Source organism: Borostomias antarcticus, assembly GCF_949987555.1.
Source record: "Borostomias antarcticus genome assembly, chromosome: 28".
Lineage (NCBI taxonomy): Eukaryota > Metazoa > Chordata > Actinopteri > Stomiiformes > Stomiidae > Borostomias > Borostomias antarcticus.
The window spans coordinates 1,981,890-2,002,065 of NC_140261.1; the positions used below are offsets into that span (position 1 = coordinate 1,981,890).

Here is a 20,176-nt window from a genome sequence, read left to right on the forward strand (position 1 = left end):
ATTAAAAAAATGAAACATTAAGAAAAAACAAAAACATGAATGAAATTATTATGTTACAGAACACAGTGAAAAACACTGCACTGTTTTTTTTTCTCAGTCTATCGTTTCTAACTGCTGATCAATGTGATCGGCGTAACTCAGTGATTAAAAAAAAAAAAAAAAAAAGAACTAAAAAGTGACACTTTTTTCACAAGTTCATTACTAATAATTCTGATTGGCAGCCTTCAAATAAAATTATTTTGTCTAGAAACTTCCCCACCGGAGTCGGACGAGAAAAACACCAAAAAAAAACACCAAAAAAAACAACATACACACAAACATTTTCTTCAGTCAATTCAATTGATATTGATCAATAGTGGAAAACAGGCTGTCCTATGCTAGCGTCGCCTACTAATATACACATCCACTCAACTGATTCCTGTAACAGCTGAAAGAGTTTCTCCAACTATACTTTGCCATGAATAGGATGATTCTTAGCAGGACATACTAGGAGTGAGGTGTGTGTGTGTGTGTGTGTGTGTGTGTGTTCCTGGTGATCTGGAGGTAACGTGTAAGCCTGTGATGTGTGCAGCACCATAGAAACACCCAGGGGACTCTGCTCTCCTGGCTGGTGGGGTCTAGTTATGCCTTTGAGACGCACAACTCAAGATGTGCCAGGGTCATATCTCCCCTTCTGTGCTTCTTATACCGTTAACATCGAATGGGGTCTGAGACCAGCGACGCTCCTCAAACCGCCGTGATCCGCCAGCTCCAGACAGATATGACATGAACAGATATCCCCAGGTAAGCTTTCAGCATGATCAAATAGCCTCTTGAGTCTATGTGGGGCGTTTCTATTCTGTAGCCTGGATTGAGTCTCGGGTGGCTGTGGAGACAGCGTAGCTCAACAATCCAGAATTAGACCACTAACCAGGCCATATTGGATATGACCATCGCAGTACGAAAACGCCAAATGAACAGAAAGGGCCCATCTCAAAACTGAAAACGGACTCCCCCTATAGGTGTGTGTGTGTGTGTGTTAGTTTACTGTGTGCATGTTGGCTACCCCTACTGATTCCTACTCCAGTTAGCTGTGGTTTGAACCACCACTGAACCATCGTTTTAAGATATAATACTGAATTGTGGGTAAAACACTCTTCACCAGAACGGTTTTCTGAGTCCAGGAAGAGCTAGCTGGGAGAACGCTCGGGTTGTCTCTCTCTTCCGCTCCCCCCAGAGTGCAATCATTCCGGGAAGACGCCCTCCCCCCAAAAAATCTAGCAGGAAGTTGAAAAAAAAAATCAACAAGAGTCAAATCGATCAATGTTCTTTTTTTTTCATAACCATCGTCCCAGTTGTTCTCGTTTTACAAAGTAGAAAATGAAAAAGTGCAGACGAAGCTCAACACGTCACAATGTTGTTCAGGTGGGTCAGGACAAGGGAGGGGAGGGGAGGGGGACAAGTCTCGGAGAGCTGTCCCACTGCGACGGACACAGCAGTGTGTACAGTATGTGTGTGTGTGTGTGTGTGTGACGACAACACACGTCACTGGACGCTCGGCGGCGGACAGTTTGACGTTTTATTGTATTTCCAAAGTGCCAGGCATTTTCTTTTTTCTTTTTTTAATCGTTTTTTTTTCTTCTTTTTTTTTTATCCTTCTCTCCACCTCCGTCTTCATCTTCACAGTATTTTTTTTGCATGCAGGGTCATTAAAACCCCCCATGGTGCTTTAAGGCTGGGGAGGGAGACGCGCGGAGGAGGGAGACCCGTCGGGAGAGAGACCAGTCAGGAGAGAGAGAGAGAGAGCGCCAGGCAGCCAGGCACGTACGTAAACTGATGAGTCTCTGTCTGTCCCTCAGTCCCTCTTGTCCTGCCCACTGAGGAAGGGAAGGGACTTCAAGTCACTGCAGAGGACCGACCCCCCCTCCCTCCCTCCCTCCCTCCCTCCCTCCCTCCCTCTCTCTCTCTCTCTCTCTCTCAGACGGCTGACACCTGTTCATCCTCTGGAAGGATGGAAAGAAAGAGAAAGAGAGAAAAAAAGAGAGAAAGAAAGACAGAAAGAAAGAAAGAAGAAAGAGAACAGTATTAGACACTTGTCTCCAAACCCAGCCTTTAGCCAGAAGTCAAACACCCTCGTCTTTCTGCAAACTTACCCAACAATCACATGCTATAAAAATAAACACTACCCAAACATTAATATCAACATGACTATCAGCCCCACCTAACACTAGCAATTTCACAGCCATTAGAAGACCCAGATATGTCTTATATATATATATATATATATATATATATAATTCAGTCCATGTATACAGTATGGTGCTCCATCAAAAAGAATACAACCTTTTGTCAATGCTTATACAAAGCCTTATATTGGCTTATAGATGATTTATGTATGGCCCTTGTAAATTGATTACTGTAAGATGGTTCAAAGAGGCCTTTGCAGTTGTCATTCTTTAGAGATCAAATGGTAAGCTTAAATTAAAATTACATTGATCAGAGCACATCATAACACAATCACTGGAATGAACACAACTACATGAAACTGTTGTGACAATAACAATAAGTGCGTCCTACTGCAGTGAATGGGAATGTGTGCAAGCATCGACCAAATACATGTAGATGGGTGAGCAGGAGCTATCACTACTGGGCCTGACATCGAGCAGAGAGCGTGTGAATGAGAGAGAGAGAGAGAGAGAGAGAGAGACAGAGAGAGAGAGAGAGACAGAGAGAGAGAGAGAGAGAGAGAGCGAGAGAGAGAGAGAGAGGGAGGGGAGAGAGAGAGAGCGAGAGAGAGAGAGAGAGAGTGGGAGAGACAGAGAGAGAGAGAGAGACAGAGAGAGAGAGAGAGAGAGAGAGAGAGAGAGAGAGAGAGAGAGAGAGAGAGAGAGAGAGAGAGCGAGAGAGAGAGAGAGAGGGAGGGAGAGAGAGAGAGAGAGAGAGAGAGCGAGAGAGAGAGAGAGAGAGAGAGAGAGAGAAAGAGAGAGCGAGAGAGAGACAGAGAGAGACAGAGAGAGAGAGAGCGAGAGGCAGTATGCCAGTAAAAATGGAGAGCTTTCGGTCCGATCATGATGAGTCATGCACGATGAGATGCCGTGGGGCAGGGTCAGGGGTCAAACCAGAATTCGAAATTCTCTCGATACAGGAAGTTAATTAACAGTTCAAGTTATGGATCAGAAAAAATCGCTCATGGGCAAAGACTTTCAATTCATGACCTCGACTTAAGTTCATATCCCGTGTCGAGAGGCATCAGAATTACCAACTGACCCCAGACCTGTTACTGTGTGTGTGTGTGTGTGTGTGTGTGTGTGTGTGTGTGGTGGGGGTTGTGAATATGGGCAGCAGTTGCAGTCCGTGTGGGCGGCGTCTTCTCTTGGGGGTGGGGGGGGGGGGGGGCATGCAGGTCGGGGAGTGTGGAAACCCCATAAACCAGTCTTTACCTGCCTCTGGGACGCACCTGCCTGTTAACCTCCGACCCACACACTCTCATGGTCTGGAGGGCTCTGGCGTGTGTGCCGCCACTGCCTTTGGCTTCCTCAGAGCGACTAGTTTGGGAGACAAGGACTCACCCTCCTCTTCCTCCTCGGGCTCGTGGTCCTCGCACGGCGAGCGGGCGCGACGGAGGCCCCCCGCCGCCCGCTGCTGTTGCTTGGCGGCGGCCTGGTGGGCGGCGTGGTGATGCTGCTGCGAGTCGGGAGACTGGGTGACCATGCGCGAGCGCTGGAGCGCCGTGGTGTAGTCCGGCGGCCGGCGGCCCGAGTGGGCGGCGCCGGCGGCGGGCGCGGGGGGCGTGGCCTGCTGTTGACCTTCGGCGAAGTCGGAGACGGTCAGGGCGGTGTAGCCCGGCGGGGTGGGCGGGGGCTCGCGGTAGCGGCCCTCCTTTCGCGCTGAGGGTATGAGATCGGGGGGGGGGGGGATTTAGTGACGCTACTAGAAGATCAAACACATTCCACACTTATTACACACTTTTACAAGATGGCCTCCTCTATAATGAAGCCAATCAGTGAAGGATAATCGAAGGCCCATCGACTGACGGGAGATATGGATGTGGGCGGAGACTCACAGATGAGGCTTTTTCCTCCGGCGGTGATGGGCGATGGCGAGGGCCTCCCGTGCTGCTTGGCCTCCTCCGACCCCGTCGACGTGATGCTGCACGTCTCGGCGTCCGCGTTCACGTCCTTCCCCCCTCGCCTCTTGATCGTCCCTGTGTCGCCCTCGGAGTCCTCCCCCCAGTACGCCGCCGACGACGAGGACGAGCTAGCCGACGCCCAGCTGCCCCTGGCCTGCGCCGCCCACAGTCCGGCCTGGCCCAGCAGCGCCTCGGGACCCCCGGGTGGAAGCCCCCCGCCGCCGCCGCCGCCGCCCCCGAAGGCCAGGGTCTCCCAGCTCCGCCCCTGCTGCATGGTCTGGATGTTGTCGTGGGAGCCGGAGGAGCAGGAGGTCCAGGAGCCGCGGCCGCTGTCGGCGGCGTCCAGGGACACGCGGTCGCCCTGGTCCTGGGTCAGCTCCTCCGAGCTGGGGGAGGAGAGCACGGTGGGGCACCCGGCATACAGGCCCCGGCACTCCTGCATGGAGGAGTACGACCTGGGAGGGGGGGGACGGGACGTTAGTACAACATATCTACAACACCCCCACCTGACATAAGAAAGGGCCTGACTGACATGTTTTTTGTCGTACGACATTTTAGGTATCAGCACTCATTCCTTGAAGTTGAAATGAGAAGATTTCCCTCAAGAGACAAAAGCTGTGTTCAGAATCGCTCCCTCGTTCCCTCACTCCCTATTCCCTATATAGGGTTCACCATGTAGTGAACTACCTAGGGAACGGAGAAAATGTGGGGTACATGCACTGTTCCCTGCAAATCAAGGTGAATTGTGGGTAATAAATAGTGGACTATATAGGGAACGAGAATTCCGTGAAGAATTCGGACACTACAAACAAAATGGCTGACGCCCTATATAGTGCACGATAGGGAGCGATTCCGAACACAGCTAATGTGTGGGACAACTACAAAATGTAAAAGAACTACAAAATTCTTTAAACAGCTCCTCCCATCATCCCCGGGGTTTAGGAGGAGTCAGAGTGTTAGAGCGGGTCTCCTCCCATCATCCCCGGGGTTTAGGAGGAGTCAGAGTGTCAGAGCGGGTCTCACCCCATCATCCCCGGGGTTTAGGAGGAGTCAGAGTGTCAGAGCGGGTCTCACCCCATCATCCCCGGGGTTTAGAAGGAGTCAGAGTGTGAGAGCGGGTCTCACCCCATCATCCCCGGGGTTTAGAAGGAGTCAGAGTGTTAGAGCGGGTCTCACCCCATCATCCCCGGGGTTTAGAAGGAGTCAGAGTGTTAGAGCGGGTCTCACCCCAGGCTGTACTGGTCGGGGTCGGTGGTGGCGCGTCTCTCTAGGCGCGGCCCCCCGCCGTGGGCGTCTCCCATCCCGCCCGAGTGCCTCAGCCGCCGCTCCTCCTGGGTCATGTCGAAGGAGGAGTTACTGACCAGGCTGGAGCGGGACGAGATCTCGCTGTGTCCGGAGTCGGAGTAGGCGTCCGCCGTCCTGGGGTAGCCTGGGGAGGAAGGAGACGTCGTTTTAATGGAATGAGCCGGAAAACAAAATCCTGTGACTAGCTGGGGACCGCACTTGAAAAGATATCACCTTATTGAGTATGGTTTGATGGCACTATTATTTTTATTATTATTTTTTTTTTATTGGATGCTTATTTGATTTGTCTTCATGTATGTTTTCTTTTTTCTATATTTCCTTCTGTTATTGATATGATAGGAAAATGTATCATTCTTGTATATGCTGAAAATCAATCAAATTTTGTTTAAAAACAATAAAAGATATCCCCTATGTTCCTTCAATAGAACACCGCTGGACTTCCAGGCTCTTAGAATCCTTACTTAACACTACAAAGCAAGAGTGTCCCTAAATAAAACGTCACATCAAGTAGGAGGAATAAGAATTGACGCTCGGCCACAACCCCAGTCCAGTGAAGGGACGGACATACGGGCGGGTCCCAATTCTACAACAACATCCTGAACGTTACTGGGGCGCATTCCAACACTACCATCCTCGCCTCAACTTCAAAAATAACTCGGCAATTCATATTGATCGTGTCCACACGATAAAATAAAAAAAAGTCCAGCTCAAACTGTCATAAATCTAATTGGACTCATTGTGCAACATCTCATCGTAATGGACGACTGTAGGACGTTAAATCACTGAGGCCACAAAAGCGCACCGTGAGCTACCATTCATGAAACTGAAGAGCTATATCGAGCTAGCCAACCAGCAAGGCCTCAGAAAACCTTCTCCATCTAGTCCAACGGTGAGTGCATAAGGTTTTCTTGGCAGGGCTACAAAAGGCTTCAACACACACACACACACACACACACACACACCGACTGTAGAACACAAATCAAGCAGAAGCAACTGAGAGCTCTATCTAGTAAAGCAACTGCCATGATGCTAACACTACTGGACATCCCATCAGCAGCAGCTCAGTTAAGTGGTCGGTACTAATCCCTCAAGCCCCGCCCTAGTCCCTCAAGCCCCGCCCCTTTATGTATGCAGGTTCCAACCATTGATTCTGTCTTTGGAAATGGGTCTCAAGTCATAGAGCCGCCATGCGAATGACGATTATTCCACATTCAACGTTTACAGACTGTCCGTTAGCATGAAGGGCTAGTTGGAAGTAGGACGATTCCAAACTGCTGCATTCATAGGGATGGGTTTGGGGGGTGGGGGTGATGTCATCAGTGTTTCTAGCCCAGCAGCGCGGGTCGAAGGCCGGGACAGTCCTAGTTTACCTGCTGTGGTAAAGGTAACCTTCCTGACACTCTGCCCTGCTGGTATCCCCGGCCCTGCATACGAGGCACAAGGTGAGACGCGTCACAGGGAGAAACAAGCGAGGAAAGCAGACGAGTGTGAAATTCAACATTTGAGACGGGGCTGGTTAACAGACACCTCGGCAGTCCGCCAGAAAAACCTCTGACATATGCACCACTGAGGCCTTTTGAAGAGCCGTTGCTTTTCCAGCATGCTGCAGTACACTTTCTGACCACCAGGGGTCAGCAGCGAGGCGCCGTCTGAGGCGGAGAGGGTTGACAGTGGGGAGGGGAGGATTATTGGCTTACCCTTCTTGGGCGAGTTCTGGGGGGAGGTGGGGGGCGAGGAGAGCTGGGAGGAGGCGTTTGACACCGTGTCCTCTGGCTGCCTCTTGTGCCTCTCGCTTGCCTCCTCCGACAAGGAGAGAATCTTCTTCAGCGACTGAGGGGAACTCGTGCCTTCAGAATTACAATACAGCGAAGCGTTAGCGTATGTAGTTAATATTAGCAAGCAAGGGGGCTTTGTTGACAGGATTAATAAGCGTCAACATTGTCCTTTTTTTTCTTTCTTTTTTTCCCCCCTCAAGAATGCAGTTGGCCAGACAGCCTCTAGGTGGTGCTGGTGTTGCACGGGGGGGGGGGGGGGAAGACAGGGAGTGTCAAGGTGATTTGTCTATTGTCTGTGAATTAAAATGGATGGAGAACAAGCTGCCCCTGCATTGCGGAAATGAGCAAAAAAAACGGAGACAAATATGTGTAGTGTGTGTCAAAATGCCAAGTTGTAGTTTGTGAGTTCTTACCAAAGGGTGGCAGGTCCTTGACGGGCACTTTCTTGCGGGAGGGGTAGAGGGCCACAGCTGGCACCTGGAGGGCCTGGCTGCCCTTCGTCAGCTGACCTCTCTGCTGGCTGGCCGCCCTGGCCACCACCGGAGACGTGTCCGGCCTCTTCCTGTCGCCGGCGTTCTTGGGCACTAAAGTCCAAGATACCAGGGTTGGTTGTGAAGTGGAGAAGTGCTGCTTGTGTGTAAATCCAGGCATCGGTTCGGTGTTTAAGTACGTTACTCACATGTGTTGATGGAGGGCTCGCACTGCAGAGAGAGGGTCTGCAGGCTCTCCTCGTTGGTCTCCAGGCTGAGATTGGACAGGTATTGTTTGACCTTGCGTGCCATCTGGGCGTCCTCGTACAGCTTCTTGGCGTTCAGGAAGGAGCTTCGGCGTACCCGCTTCTTGTGCCCGCCGGTCTGGGTGACGTCTAGCACCGCGGCGTTGGCACTGCCCTGGCTAAGGGACCTGGACACCCACACAGGGGAAGGAGACCACCTTCAGACCGATGTTATTTATGTATGTGTTTATATGCCTGTGTATGGTGTGGGTATAACTCTATGGGTGGCACAAGTCCAGGGGAGGTAGTATCGTTTTAGACATGCAGAGAGAGAAGGCTTTATGGCATTCCTCTCAAGAACTCTAGAACATTCCATGCATTCCAATGGGGGGGTGGGCGGTCCGAGACGCAACGGGGGAGGTCGAGCAGGAAGCTAATGAAGAAACAGGCCAGCAGTTTACATTGCTGCGGCCTGAGACTGAGGCTGTAGTAAAATGTCTTCTCAGAAGCATGTGTGATAGATGTTCCCTCAGATGTGCACTCAGCCACAAGAATGTAAAGCAGCACTAGGTTTCAGTATCGTTGTACAGACTTTGATACCGACGTCTTTTGAGTCGAGGCAGGTATGTGGAGAATTCAAATGATCGCAAACTCATAAAACTGAAACTTCAAACAAAATGTGAGCCACATGCTGTTTTGGTAAGTATGCTTGGGATACATGATAAATGATCACTTTTGCCAGTAAATAGTTCTGATTTGATGGGATTAAATTAATAATGTTTCTCAAGATGCGAGTTTGACAAGAAGATTGCTTTGTGGAAAGATATTTAATGTTAGTCAAGATATTTCTTTTTTGGCAAATACACTACACAACTTAGTTCCACGATATTCCTCTCATAGATTCAGTGTGTTGAGACCCTGACACTGGCAAAAGTGATTTTCATTCCAGTGTAAGTCTTTTAGCCAGAGCCAGGCAGTGTTAAAGGGTGTTCAAACCAAAGTAGTTCATCCAAAAAATAAAAACAAGCTTGAGAAAAGGAGACGGGAGGTGTGCAAATGGGCAGGAAAGAAGTGTGGGAATGAAAGTAGAGGGAAAGGTCATACACTAGGTCACCAAACTTACCCTAAACTCCTCCATTTCTTCTTCCTAGAAGGGATAGCCATGATCAGAGAAGCGTGGGGTCAAAGAGTGGACAGAGAGAGAGAGAGAGAGATAGAAAGAGAGGGAGAGAAAAAGCTTAGGACAGGACAGACCACCAAGACCACCAAGATGAGCGAGTAACCAGAAGCCCACGTGAAAGACATCAGAGAGACACATGAAAACAACAATCTCCCAACCCGGAAGTGAGGACAGTGCACGGGACGAACAAACACTTTCAGAGGAATGCTGGGATTTTAATGCAAACAAGGTGAGCTAGGGTGGTTGCCCGGGAAACGTCTGCTTGAGAACAAAGCGTGAGGCAGAAACTTGGAACCAGTCTACGGTGAACTACATCCAAGAGTTTGGTTAGTGTGTGGAATGCCCATACGACCTCCAATACTGGGAATGTGAAGGAAGATTAGTCCATTTTAGGAATGCTGCTCTTGTTTTAGGGTTTTCCATAGTTTACCTGGTTCGGAACATGAGGGCAGGATCCATGTTGACAGAGGCCATGCGACCTACGTGGCGGATCTCTTTGGCGATCATCCTCAGCTTCTCAAAGTTCACCAGGCCGTCCACCTTAGAGTCATTGCCTGGAAAGATGGTGAAAAAATCTCTAATTTCAGCAACGTGACTAGATTCGAAACTAAAACGTAAACACTGTGAATAGAGTACAAGCTGAAAGGTTTGCCAAAGCAGAAAAATTACCACAGGCAAAATCTAAGGCACCCGTTTGTGGTAGCAGGTTACCTTCATGCAGGAAGGTGAGGTCCTTCTTGATGACGGGGAAGAGGGGAATAATGGGCGGCTGGAGGTTCTGGTTGTTGAGGACGTTGCGGTACTTTGCCATGTTCCTGGAAGGGTCGAACAGGTCCTGCAGGTCCCCAAACAGCTTCTCATACTTACTGGGAAGCTTCTCCCAGGTGCCCCGGAGTCTGGATACTGGCGCCAGATTCAGACCACTGAGGGAAACACACATGGACACTACGGTCAGGAAACGGCTACTAGAGAGTGGTCTACAACAATGGGTTCCCAAACTCCATCAATGTGGGCCTCCCCTCTGAAAACAGTGACACACCCGCCCCCCCCAACCCCCCAAATTTGTCAATTTTGCAAGGCAGCGTCAGCTAGCCCATAATGTTACACAGCTAAGTTAGCTCCGTGGCACCTGCTAACCTGCCGTTTTCGCACAATACATTCATGCCTGCGGGGGGAGGCTCTCTCTGCACTATCCACAAATTTAGTATACATCTCTCCCATTATTTATTTCGATCTTCTGACCTTTAAAATCACATTTCATTCATAAAGACCATAGACATTTTAAAACATTTTCCTTATTTTTTTTTTCTAACCATCCCTCCGCGCCTCCCCTGAATTTCTTTGGGGCCCCCCAGGAGAGGCCCGCCTCACAGTTTGGGAATGCCTGGCCTACAACAATGGTTCTGGGAAGCTACAAGGCTTTCATCCAGCATTGGGAGATTGAACACAAATCTCAAGGTTATAGCTGGTATTATCAAGACCCCATTAAAATGTCTGGTCAAAGCTGGTAGACATGTGCAGAAGCGTTTGTTAAAATCAACTGCATTACCAAATACCATCTAAATAAAAGTGGGCTGCAGGAGTAGTCTTCGCTCACCTGATGATGGCGAACATGGAGTTGAAGTTCTTGCACTCGCGGCAGTGCAGGGCGATCTTGATGAAGTGCTTGATGGTCTTCATGCGCTTGAGCTGGTTGGGCTCGCGCGTCACCTCGGACGCCACCCAGAAGGTCTCGTGGTTGATGGCCTCCTCGAAGCGCTTCAGGCTGGCCGAGCCCGTCTTGGAGCGCAGCTTGAACAGGTCGTCGATGTACTCGGTGGGCTCGATGGCGCAGAAGAGCTCGAAGGCGCGCATGGAGAGCTGCGTGGCCACCTCCACCGTGCTGAGCTGGAGCAGGGAGATCTGGCCTTCCCTCAGGAGGTCCTGGGCGTCCTCGTCTGAACACAGCGTCTCGGTCTCCATGTTGCTCTTCAGGTAGTACCTAGGGAGCGAGGGAGAGAGAGAGAGAGAGAGAGAGAGAGAGAGAGAGAGAGGGAGAGAGAGAGAGAGAGAGAGAGAGAGAGAGGGAGGGGGCGTGGGGCGGGATGGGTTAAATGGTAAATGGACTGCATTTATAAAGCGCTTTTCCACCTTAGCGGCACTCAAAGCGCTTTAAAATGGCCTCTCATTCACCCATTCACACACCAATGGCGGTAGCTGCCATGCAAGGTGCTAGCCTGCTCATTGGGAGCAATTTGGGGTTAGGTGTCTTGCTCAAGGACACTTCGACATGTGGACAGTCGGAGCTGGGATTCGAACCACTGACCCTTCGATCGTTGAACGACCCGCTCTACCAACTGAGCTACAGCCGCCCCAAATAAATGTGTGGTATACAATACGTACAGTAGATAGTTCCTTGTTTCCAAGAAAGGAGGGAAGTCTGAAGACTAGGACGGTAATGAATCCCCTCACCTGCCACTGAGCTGTATCCTGTCCGCCAGTTTGGAAAGCTGCTCTGGTAGCCGTCTCTGTTTGATGACGCCCTCCGGTGTGACGGACACCTCGCACAGCGAATAGGCCTCCGGCGCCGCCGTCAGGGTGAACTCCCGGATGGCCTGGGCCACCACCTCCTTGGCCGTGGTGTCTTTACCGATCATGATGTAGCGACTCTGCTGGTCGGCTTTGAACACCCGCAACACCTGGTCCGACATGTCTGGAGGGGGGGAGGGACGCAAATACCGACCGACGCTCAATAAACACGCCGCCGTGAGGACAAAGTGGAATTCAAGCACGGTCAACCTGACCCCCCATTGTCCACCATGACAGACAAGCCCAAATTAGGATAGAAAAATGCGCGTTCTGCTGCTCGCCCGCACCCTGTCCCAGTTTACTGGCTTGATTAGTTTACAAGAAGCTTTACAACAACAACAACAGCTGACGTGTATCCATGCCATGTTGTTGACATGCCCCATGACCCCATCTGCAGTCACACAGAGCGGTTATGTAACCTAATAAGCCAATCTGAAAAGTGCACGACAAAAGCCGACATCACTGACCGAGACATGTTTGTATCCAGCAGTTAGATTCGCTTCAGTCACATAATTAGAACCATACTGAATAATTAGTGTGCTTTATTATTATCCAACAAGCCCAGGTCATAGCCAAAGGATTACACCTTAAGAACCTGAACGAAAACCCAGCTTGAAGCAGGAGGATTGAGAGAGGAAGAGAGTAAAGAGTTTAGGAGCTAAAAGAAAAGCAGTTGAGAGGAAGCTGACGAGAGGAAGGTTGGTATTAGAAGCGTTTTCGAGAGCAGAGCAGCAGAAGAGTGCAGATACTCACTTGTCACACACAGGGCTGGGAAAACAGAGAGCGTGTGTGGGAGTGTTAATGGAGGTTTGAAATATGGACGCCACATTTCAGGCGTTTAATAGTCTACGCATGGCTGCCAACATATTCGATATGGATAGCAGGAGCAAGGTGCTAATGGCTTCAAAGGACCGTTAACAACTACTTTGACGTTGGCGTAGATTTTAATTTAGAGAGTGAAGATTTAAACTCAAACAGCCCTTTTTGAAGGTATATCGCAACTACCCTTCAAGTAGCGTGGATCACGATTCAACTAATCACTGACCGGTTTGGTGGAACCATTCCTTTTATCTGCCTACAAAGATAACAACAACTATTTGAAGAAAGCCAAGTATGAGGGGCTCATTTATCGACCCCCTCACCCCAAACGAGTCTTTTATCTCCTAGCCAACAGCTGTCCAGAGCACAGCACCCTCACCAGGCTGGTTGTTGAAGTCCAGGATGCGATGGTGCGACTGTAGCAGGTCTGGGTTGGAGGAAGACAGGTTCCCGCTGACGGGCAGGGCTGCAGGGATCTGTTTCGACTGCTTCAGCCCCACGATGCTGTCGTCCTGGGATTGGCCAACGCCGATGTCGCTATGGAAACAAGAGGGAGGGGGAGGAGATTAGATGCAGTGCCGTCGTTAGGAGACAGAGGGCGACGTTTGTGTGGAAAAGCCCAACGCTTCATACAACATTCATGATCACATGAATCAGCTTTCTAATGTCATCCCGATAAAGATCATGGCCGACCCCTCCCACCCAGGCTACGACCTCTTCACACCGCTCCCCTCTGCCAGGAGGCTGCGGTCATCAAAGACTAAAACGGTTCGACACAGAAACAGCTTTTCCCCCACGGCCATCGGCCTTATCAACAAAGCTCCCCTCCAACTCTCTCTCTCTCTCCCCTCTAACGCTCTCTCTCTCTCCCCTCTAACTCTCTCTCTCTCTCCCCTCTCTCTCTCTCCCCTGCCACCTGCAATTTTTGCACTAAACTGACTACTGCACTGACTCGTGTAGTCCAACTGCACTGCTACTGTTTGCACTGTTTATCACTGCATTTTACGAGTCCTGTCACGCACTGACCTGTCCTTGCACTTGTCTATTGTTGTATTGTTATAAGCACCACGGTGTCGAAATAAAAATGTAAAGTACAATGGCAATAAACAAATTCTGATCATCATGGACGAGAACGATGCTTATGATTTAGGGTTAAGCTGTAATGAAAGCAGTGGAAATTGTCTTTGTATCTAATTCTATCTATGCAACTCCACTACCTTTTAAATGTTTGATATTTGTGTGTTTGTTTGTAACTTAAATGTATGTTTTCATGCTGCCCCCTTGACCTCTCTTGAAAAAGACATTTTTGACCTATTTTAGCATCATAAGCCGTTATAAGGTTATTTACGATCTTATACAACAGTCCATATCAAGATTTTGACCGTATATGATCGTAAATAACCTCATACCAGGGCTTATGATGCTAAATACCAAACAAATCCTTTAAATAAAGGTCCAACAAAATAGACCAACAAGCATCACCACTAGTACAACATTACAGCACCGCTGTCACAGTAGAACGCAAAACTTAAACATCCTACTTGTACGGTTTGGGCGGCAGGATGCTGGTGAGCGTCTTGTCGAAGATCTTCTTCAGCTTGTTGCGTCCTCCGACGGTATTGGCCTTGGCTTTCTTGCTGACCTTCTCAAGTCCCATGACCTGCTCCACATCCACCGCCAGGTCTGGGATGGAGTAGCGGCTCCCCTTCTTGATGTCTCCTATCTTGGGGAGGTGGGGGGCTCCGTTCTTCCTGTCCTCCTCCTCCCCCTCCGCGTCGTGGTCCTGCTCTGGTCTGGTGAGCAGGTCTTTGAACACTATGGTCAGGGGGAGGTCCAGGTAAAAGGGTGTATGGGGTTAGTTTTGTAGTAGAAGTGAAGAGTTAACTTGAAGGTGGTGTCGGTGTCACACGTGTCGGTGTCACACTTTTGCACCCAGACCCCACCATGGGACCAGGAGAGTCTACGCCCGCCATGTTTGTCAGCGCATGACTTAGTAGCTCAATAAGCCAGGTATGCGGCTCACCTAAAAGGTTGGTTTTCACAGTAATGGACAAGTGGGTGTTGTTCCTCAGGATCTCATTGGCTTTGGTGAGCTGGACGTTCTCAAAGTTCTGTCCGTTCACCTCCAGGATCTGCAGAAAGCACACAAAACCAAAACACAGGTCATCGAACGCCTCGCTACCCACGCTGCTATCCTTGACAGCTGATATAGCCGGTGGAACTAAGCGGCCAGACATACTCAGCGGACACTTCCTGCTATGATGTCACCATGTCCGCCCAGGTGGTTGCGCCCTCACCCTTCCCATCTCCACAACACGCCCCGGGCGCCATTTCCACTAAGCTGCCGCCTTTAGCCTTCACAGCTGCCACCCTGTCCGGACCCCCCTCCACACGCACGACCTGCTAGCCGGCGCTCAGCACTTCCTCCGAGGGGAGGTGGAAGTGACCTTTGACCTCTAGCGAAAGCAGGGACTTCCTGCGCTGTCATTACCACGGTGCTGATGGTCCGCCCTTATTGAAGAACGGCGGGGTCAGAGTTCAGCAGCGGGGGTATCAGTAATCGGGCGATGAAAAGAGGATGGTGACAGATTGGGTTAGGAGCCCCCCGCTGTGTATGATGGTGACAAATGCCAGGATGTTGTATTTCAAACTTCCTCTGGGAAGCAGCTGGGGGGGGAGTGGTGGGAGGGTTTAGGTCTCACCAGGAAACAGCCAAGATGGGTCAGGATTAAGAGAATTGGGCAGCGACGTGAAAACATAACACAGTAGTTCCTAACTGCATTTCTACGAGTCACATCTGAATAAACATATAAGTACAGCATATCACCCTTTGAGTCAAGAGTGAAATACATGGAACATCTATGAATGCAACAGTTACCGACCACAATGAGTCATCTTATCTAAGATTCATGATTCTTATGCACAAATGAATTGTAGAGGATTAGATGATGACGATGATGATGATGATGATGATGAGGGTGCAGTACCTGATCTCCTCGTTTGAGGCCGGCCTCGGCCGCCTTGCTCCCAGGCTCCACGCTGTCGATGAAGATCCGGAAGCCCTTCTCCGACCCGCCCAGGAGCTCGAAGGCTAGCGGCGCCTCCCTCGAAGGCTTGGTCAGCGTCACCAGCCGTGGTTTGGCTTTAGCAGCACAGGCGATGTTTAACAGTCTAAGATGGCCGCACATTTTCTGTAAAAGAGGGCGGGAGGAAAGACTTGAGCATTTGGGGGAAGGCGAGGAAAAGGTGGGAAGCTTATAGAGATTTAGAGATGTAGAGATGCTTACAAAACTGACCTCTCTTTCTAGATTGTTCTCAAACTCTTCGAGGAAGTGAGTCATCGCCACGTCGCCCTCGAAGTCGTTGAAGTGATTGTTCACCCACAGCAAGACTACCCGCGTAACCTGGGGGAACATACAAGTAGATCGCAGGTTTAGCTTGTTAGAAATAGCGTGTGTGTGTGTGTGTGTGCGTGTGTGTGTGTGTGTGTGTGCCCTACCTTGTCCCTGAGGCTTGGGTCGTGGAACCACTCGAGCAGCTTCTTGCCCACGACCATGGGGCTGGACAGGAAGGTCCTGTAGGTGAGCAGGAAGTCCTCGATGTAGGTGGGGTCCACCACCGAGTGCTCCTCCACCAGGTGCATGGTCAGGCGCTCCGTCGTGCCCTGGACCGGCGGAGGGTTCGAGGACATATGACGGATGTGACACCACATGGCAACTACTATATTCAGCGATATGGCTATTCGCCTACAGTGACGGCTATCGGAAAGCTAACAATTGGCATGTGTACCAGGTGCCGATATCGTGAAGATATCAAAACCAGCCACTCTGATGTTATTGTCATTATGCTTCAGCCAGCTTCGAGCTCCTGGGCGAGGCGGCTGTAGCTCAGTTGGTAGAGCGGGTCGTTCGGTGATCGAAGGGTCAGCGGTTCGAATCCCAGCTCTGACTGTCCACATGTCGAAGTGTCCTTGAGCAAGACACCTAACCCCAAATTGCTCCCAATGAGCAGGTTAGCACCTTGCATGGCAGCTACCGCCATTGGTGTGTGAATGTGTGTGAATGGGTGAATGAGAGGCCATTGTAAAGCGCTTTGAGTGCCGTTAAGGTGGAAAAGCGCTATATAAGTGCAGTCTATTAACCATTTACCATAACTTATCCTTTGGAAAGAGTCTCATACGAGGTTAGGAGAGGGACAGTGGTGTTCAGATTCACTGTGTGATCATGCAGGATATGATGTAGGACAGACGCTCGCTGAGAGCATCATTTCATTACAGCGTCATTTCATTAGACATCCCTGTGGATCCCTATCGCAGCGTAACATAGACCAGATGCACCATGTGGACAAAAGCATTACACTTTACACCTACAGGAGCTTTTATGACCTCCCATTCTCAATTCATAGGCATTCATATGGAGTCGGTCCCCCCTTCGCAGCCATAACAGTTTCTACTCGTCTTCTTCTACTCTAAATGATGAAAAGATGTCCAATTCATCATTGATCTAATCAAATTTTTTTTAAGGCACATAGTGTAACAGACAAGGATATCTCACCTTGATGACAATGTGACCTTTCCTGGTTCCGGTGCGGTCCAGTTCACGATGCTCCTTGACCATGACGATCTCCCCCTCCTCCTCCACCTTCTGCATGTTCTTCTCCACCTGGTTGAGGATGCAGCAGTAGTCCTGCTGGGCGATGCACACGAACTGGAGAGACGCAAGTGAAGGAACGAGAAGAAAAGAGAGATGAAGAGTGGAGAAGAAGAAGGGTCGAAGGTTTTGCGGTCGGTTTTTCTGACGTTTCCGGCTGCCGGGGCCGCATCGTTACTCCCGCGAGAACGACTTTCAGATCCGGAAACGTAACTGAATTTACCTCAGCGACCAACTGAATAATCATCCCGTAACCTCCTGAAGAGCTAACGTGCCGTCTGTCAGTGTGGTCGGGTCTCGAGAAGTCATCCGTACCTGGCAGTCGTCCACCTTCGTCTTCATCACGCCCTTCATGTACTCCTTCTCCATGGTGGGGGACACGCCGAAGCTGTTCCCCATGCAGAGGATCTCCGGACGGCCCTCGGGGTACGTGACCTCCACCGAGCCGTTCAGGATCACTGACCACGAGTCCAGCTGGAAGAGGGGGGGGGGGGGGGGCACCAACCACATGTCCACACCGGTCAGAGACAGACCCTCGTGTAGTATATGAGACATGTGATGTGTTGTGTGTAGTATATGTATGTGAGACATGTGATGTGTTGTGTGTAGTATATGTATGTGAGACATGTGATGTGTTGTGTGTAGTATATGTATGTGAGACATGTGATGTGTTGTGTGTAGTATATGTATGTGAGACATGTGATGTGTTGTGTGTAGTATATGTGTGTGAGACATGTGATGTGTTGTGTGTAGTATATGTATGTGAGACATGTGATGTGTTGTGTGTAGTATATGTATGTGAGACATGTGATGTGTTGTGTGTAGTATATGTATGTGAGACATGTGATGTGTTGTGTGTAGTATATGTATGTGAGACATGTGTTGTGTGTAGTATATGTATGTGAGACATGTGTTGTGTTGTGTGTAGTATATGTATGTGAGACATGTGATGTGTTGTGTGTAGTATATGTATGTGAGACATGTGATGTGTTGTGTGTAGTATATGTATGTGAGACATGTGATGTGTTGTGTGTAGTATATGTATGTGAGACATGTGTTGTGTGTAGTATATGTATGTGAGACATGTGTTGTGTGTAGTATATGTATGTGAGACATGTGATGTGTTGTGTGTAGTATATGTATGTGAGACATGTGATGTGTTGTGTGTAGTATATGTATGTGAGACATGTGTTGTGTGTAGTATATGTATGTGAGACATGTGATGTGTTGTGTGTAGTATATGTATGTGAGACATGTGTTGTGTGTAGTATATGTATGTGAGACATGTGTTGTGTTGTGTGTAGTATATGTATGTGAGACATGTGATGTGATGTGTGTAGTATATGTGTGTGAGACATGTGATGTGTTGTGTGTAGTATATGTGTGTGAGACATGTGATGTGTTGTGTGTAGTATATGTATGTGAGACATGTGATGTGTTGTGTGTAGTATATGTATGTGAGACATGTGATGTGTTGTGTGTAGTATATGTATGTGAGACATGTGATGTGTTGTGTGTAGTATATGTATGTGAGACATGTGTTGTGTGTAGTATATGTATGTGAGACGTGTTGTGTGTAGTATATGTATGTGAGACATGTGATGTGTTGTGTGTAGTATATGTATGTGAGACATGTGATGTGATGTGTGTAGTATATGTATGTGAGACATGTGTTGTGTGTAGTATATGTATGTGAGACATGTGATGTGATGTGTGTAGTATATGTATGTGAGACATGTGATGTGTTGTGTGTAGTATATGTGTGTGAGACATGTGATGTGTTGTGTGTAGTATATGTGTGTGAGACATGTGATGTGTTGTGTGTAGTATATGTATGTGAGACATGTGATGTGTTGTGTGTAGTATATGTATGTGAGACATGTGATGTGATGTGTGTAGTATATGTATGTGAGACATGTGATGTGTTGTGTGTAGTATATGTATGTGAGACATGTGATGTGTTGTCCTCCTCTGTTTCTATGTATAGAGTTGATTTGTGCAGCAAACGTGTCCAAGACAAATTTCCCTGAGGGGACAATAAAGTATATTCTATTGTATTCTATTCTATTGTATTCTATTCTATGAACCAGGTGCTGTCTAGCACGCCGTCCTGTACGGCCGTTCGTTAGCTTGTATATTATCGAGGCTGCGTTTGAAGACCGATTCAGGACAGATTCATGACGACGAGTGCTGAATCTATCCAGAAAGCATCAGTGAGAAATCCTAGTTTAATCGCTATGTTTTGGCAGGGAATTAAATTGGTATATGATGATGATGATGATGATGATGATGGGAATTGTATCTTTTTATGGGCAATATCTTTAACGCCATTATACAGCTGCATAAAACATCTCTCAATCAATGCTTTGATGAGCACCGGTAGGCTATAAAATTATACTTTGGGATAATATTGGATTGATGTCCCCCCCTCTTACACTGCAATGAAATATCACATCATCAATATCACCTCCTTCAGTGTCATTAAGAGTGTGAGGCCAGAGCTAGTTTTGTGGCTGTATGACGATCAGCTCGGTGATCGTTCCCAGTGCCTGGACTTCCATGTCGGTAACCTGGCCTTACACTCTTAGTCTTGGCCTTGGATTGGAACATTGACAAGTGGACGGGTCTTAAGAACTTTAGACAGATCCGATAGAAGGATAGCGTTGATTGACGGGTGGATGTCGTGAGATTATTGGCCTAAAATCTAAGGTACCTGTTGTCGTCATTGCACGTCACCTACCGTTTTCCAGGAAGTAAGAAATACTTTGATATAAGATTACAACAAAAGTAGAATTTTGTATTTTTTTGGGCATACATCGTTGAATAGGTGAACACTATGACCAATTATGTGAACCGAAATGGGACAGAATGCTTTTTTCATTTCAGTGCGACTTTAAGAGTGATGCTTTGCCCGTTTTTCCGGTGCATTGCAGTGAAAAAGGAGCAAAACGGCTTAATTTCGGAACGAGGATCTGTCCAGACTAGAGCTTATCAGATCAGGATCTCTACTGTGGGTGGTCCTCCTGGGGAGGGAGTGGGGGGGAGGGGGGGGGCTGA

The 20,176-nt window shown here is 48.9% G+C and overlaps 1 protein-coding gene across 4 annotated transcripts in view; it reads right to left on the reverse strand.

Moving 5' to 3' along the window:
* Positions 1 to 1,941: 1,941 nt before the first annotated feature.
* The window catches only part of rapgef2b (Rap guanine nucleotide exchange factor 2b), a gene marked incomplete at its 3' end in the record, with an annotated part of 84,330 nt that continues 66,095 nt past the window's right edge, over positions 1,942 to 20,176 (reverse strand). The window contains exons 10-30 of one of the 4 annotated variants that reach the window (XM_084459507.1): positions 17,435 to 17,593; positions 17,024 to 17,176; positions 15,970 to 16,134; positions 15,767 to 15,874; positions 15,458 to 15,661; positions 14,494 to 14,602; positions 14,012 to 14,285; positions 12,850 to 13,007; positions 12,405 to 12,419; positions 11,535 to 11,775; positions 10,681 to 11,064; positions 9,795 to 10,006; positions 9,514 to 9,637; positions 7,868 to 8,091; positions 7,602 to 7,772; positions 7,111 to 7,260; positions 6,784 to 6,837; positions 5,336 to 5,537; positions 4,043 to 4,563; positions 3,549 to 3,866; positions 1,942 to 1,982 (exon numbers count right to left, since the gene is read on the reverse strand). In XM_084459507.1, coding sequence (XP_084315633.1) covers positions 1,957 to 1,982; positions 3,549 to 3,866; positions 4,043 to 4,563; positions 5,336 to 5,537; positions 6,784 to 6,837; positions 7,111 to 7,260; positions 7,602 to 7,772; positions 7,868 to 8,091; positions 9,514 to 9,637; positions 9,795 to 10,006; positions 10,681 to 11,064; positions 11,535 to 11,775; positions 12,405 to 12,419; positions 12,850 to 13,007; positions 14,012 to 14,285; positions 14,494 to 14,602; positions 15,458 to 15,661; positions 15,767 to 15,874; positions 15,970 to 16,134; positions 17,024 to 17,176; positions 17,435 to 17,593 — 3,972 coding nt within the window. Of the gene's footprint in view, positions 1,983 to 3,465; positions 3,867 to 4,042; positions 4,564 to 5,322; positions 5,538 to 6,783; positions 6,838 to 7,110; positions 7,261 to 7,601; positions 7,773 to 7,867; positions 8,092 to 9,513; positions 9,638 to 9,794; positions 10,007 to 10,680; positions 11,065 to 11,534; positions 11,776 to 12,404; positions 12,420 to 12,849; positions 13,008 to 14,011; positions 14,286 to 14,493; positions 14,603 to 15,457; positions 15,662 to 15,766; positions 15,875 to 15,969; positions 16,135 to 17,023; positions 17,177 to 17,434; positions 17,594 to 20,176 lie in introns of those variants that run through there. The other 3 variants (XM_084459506.1, XM_084459508.1, XM_084459509.1) reach the window with 3 other exon arrangements.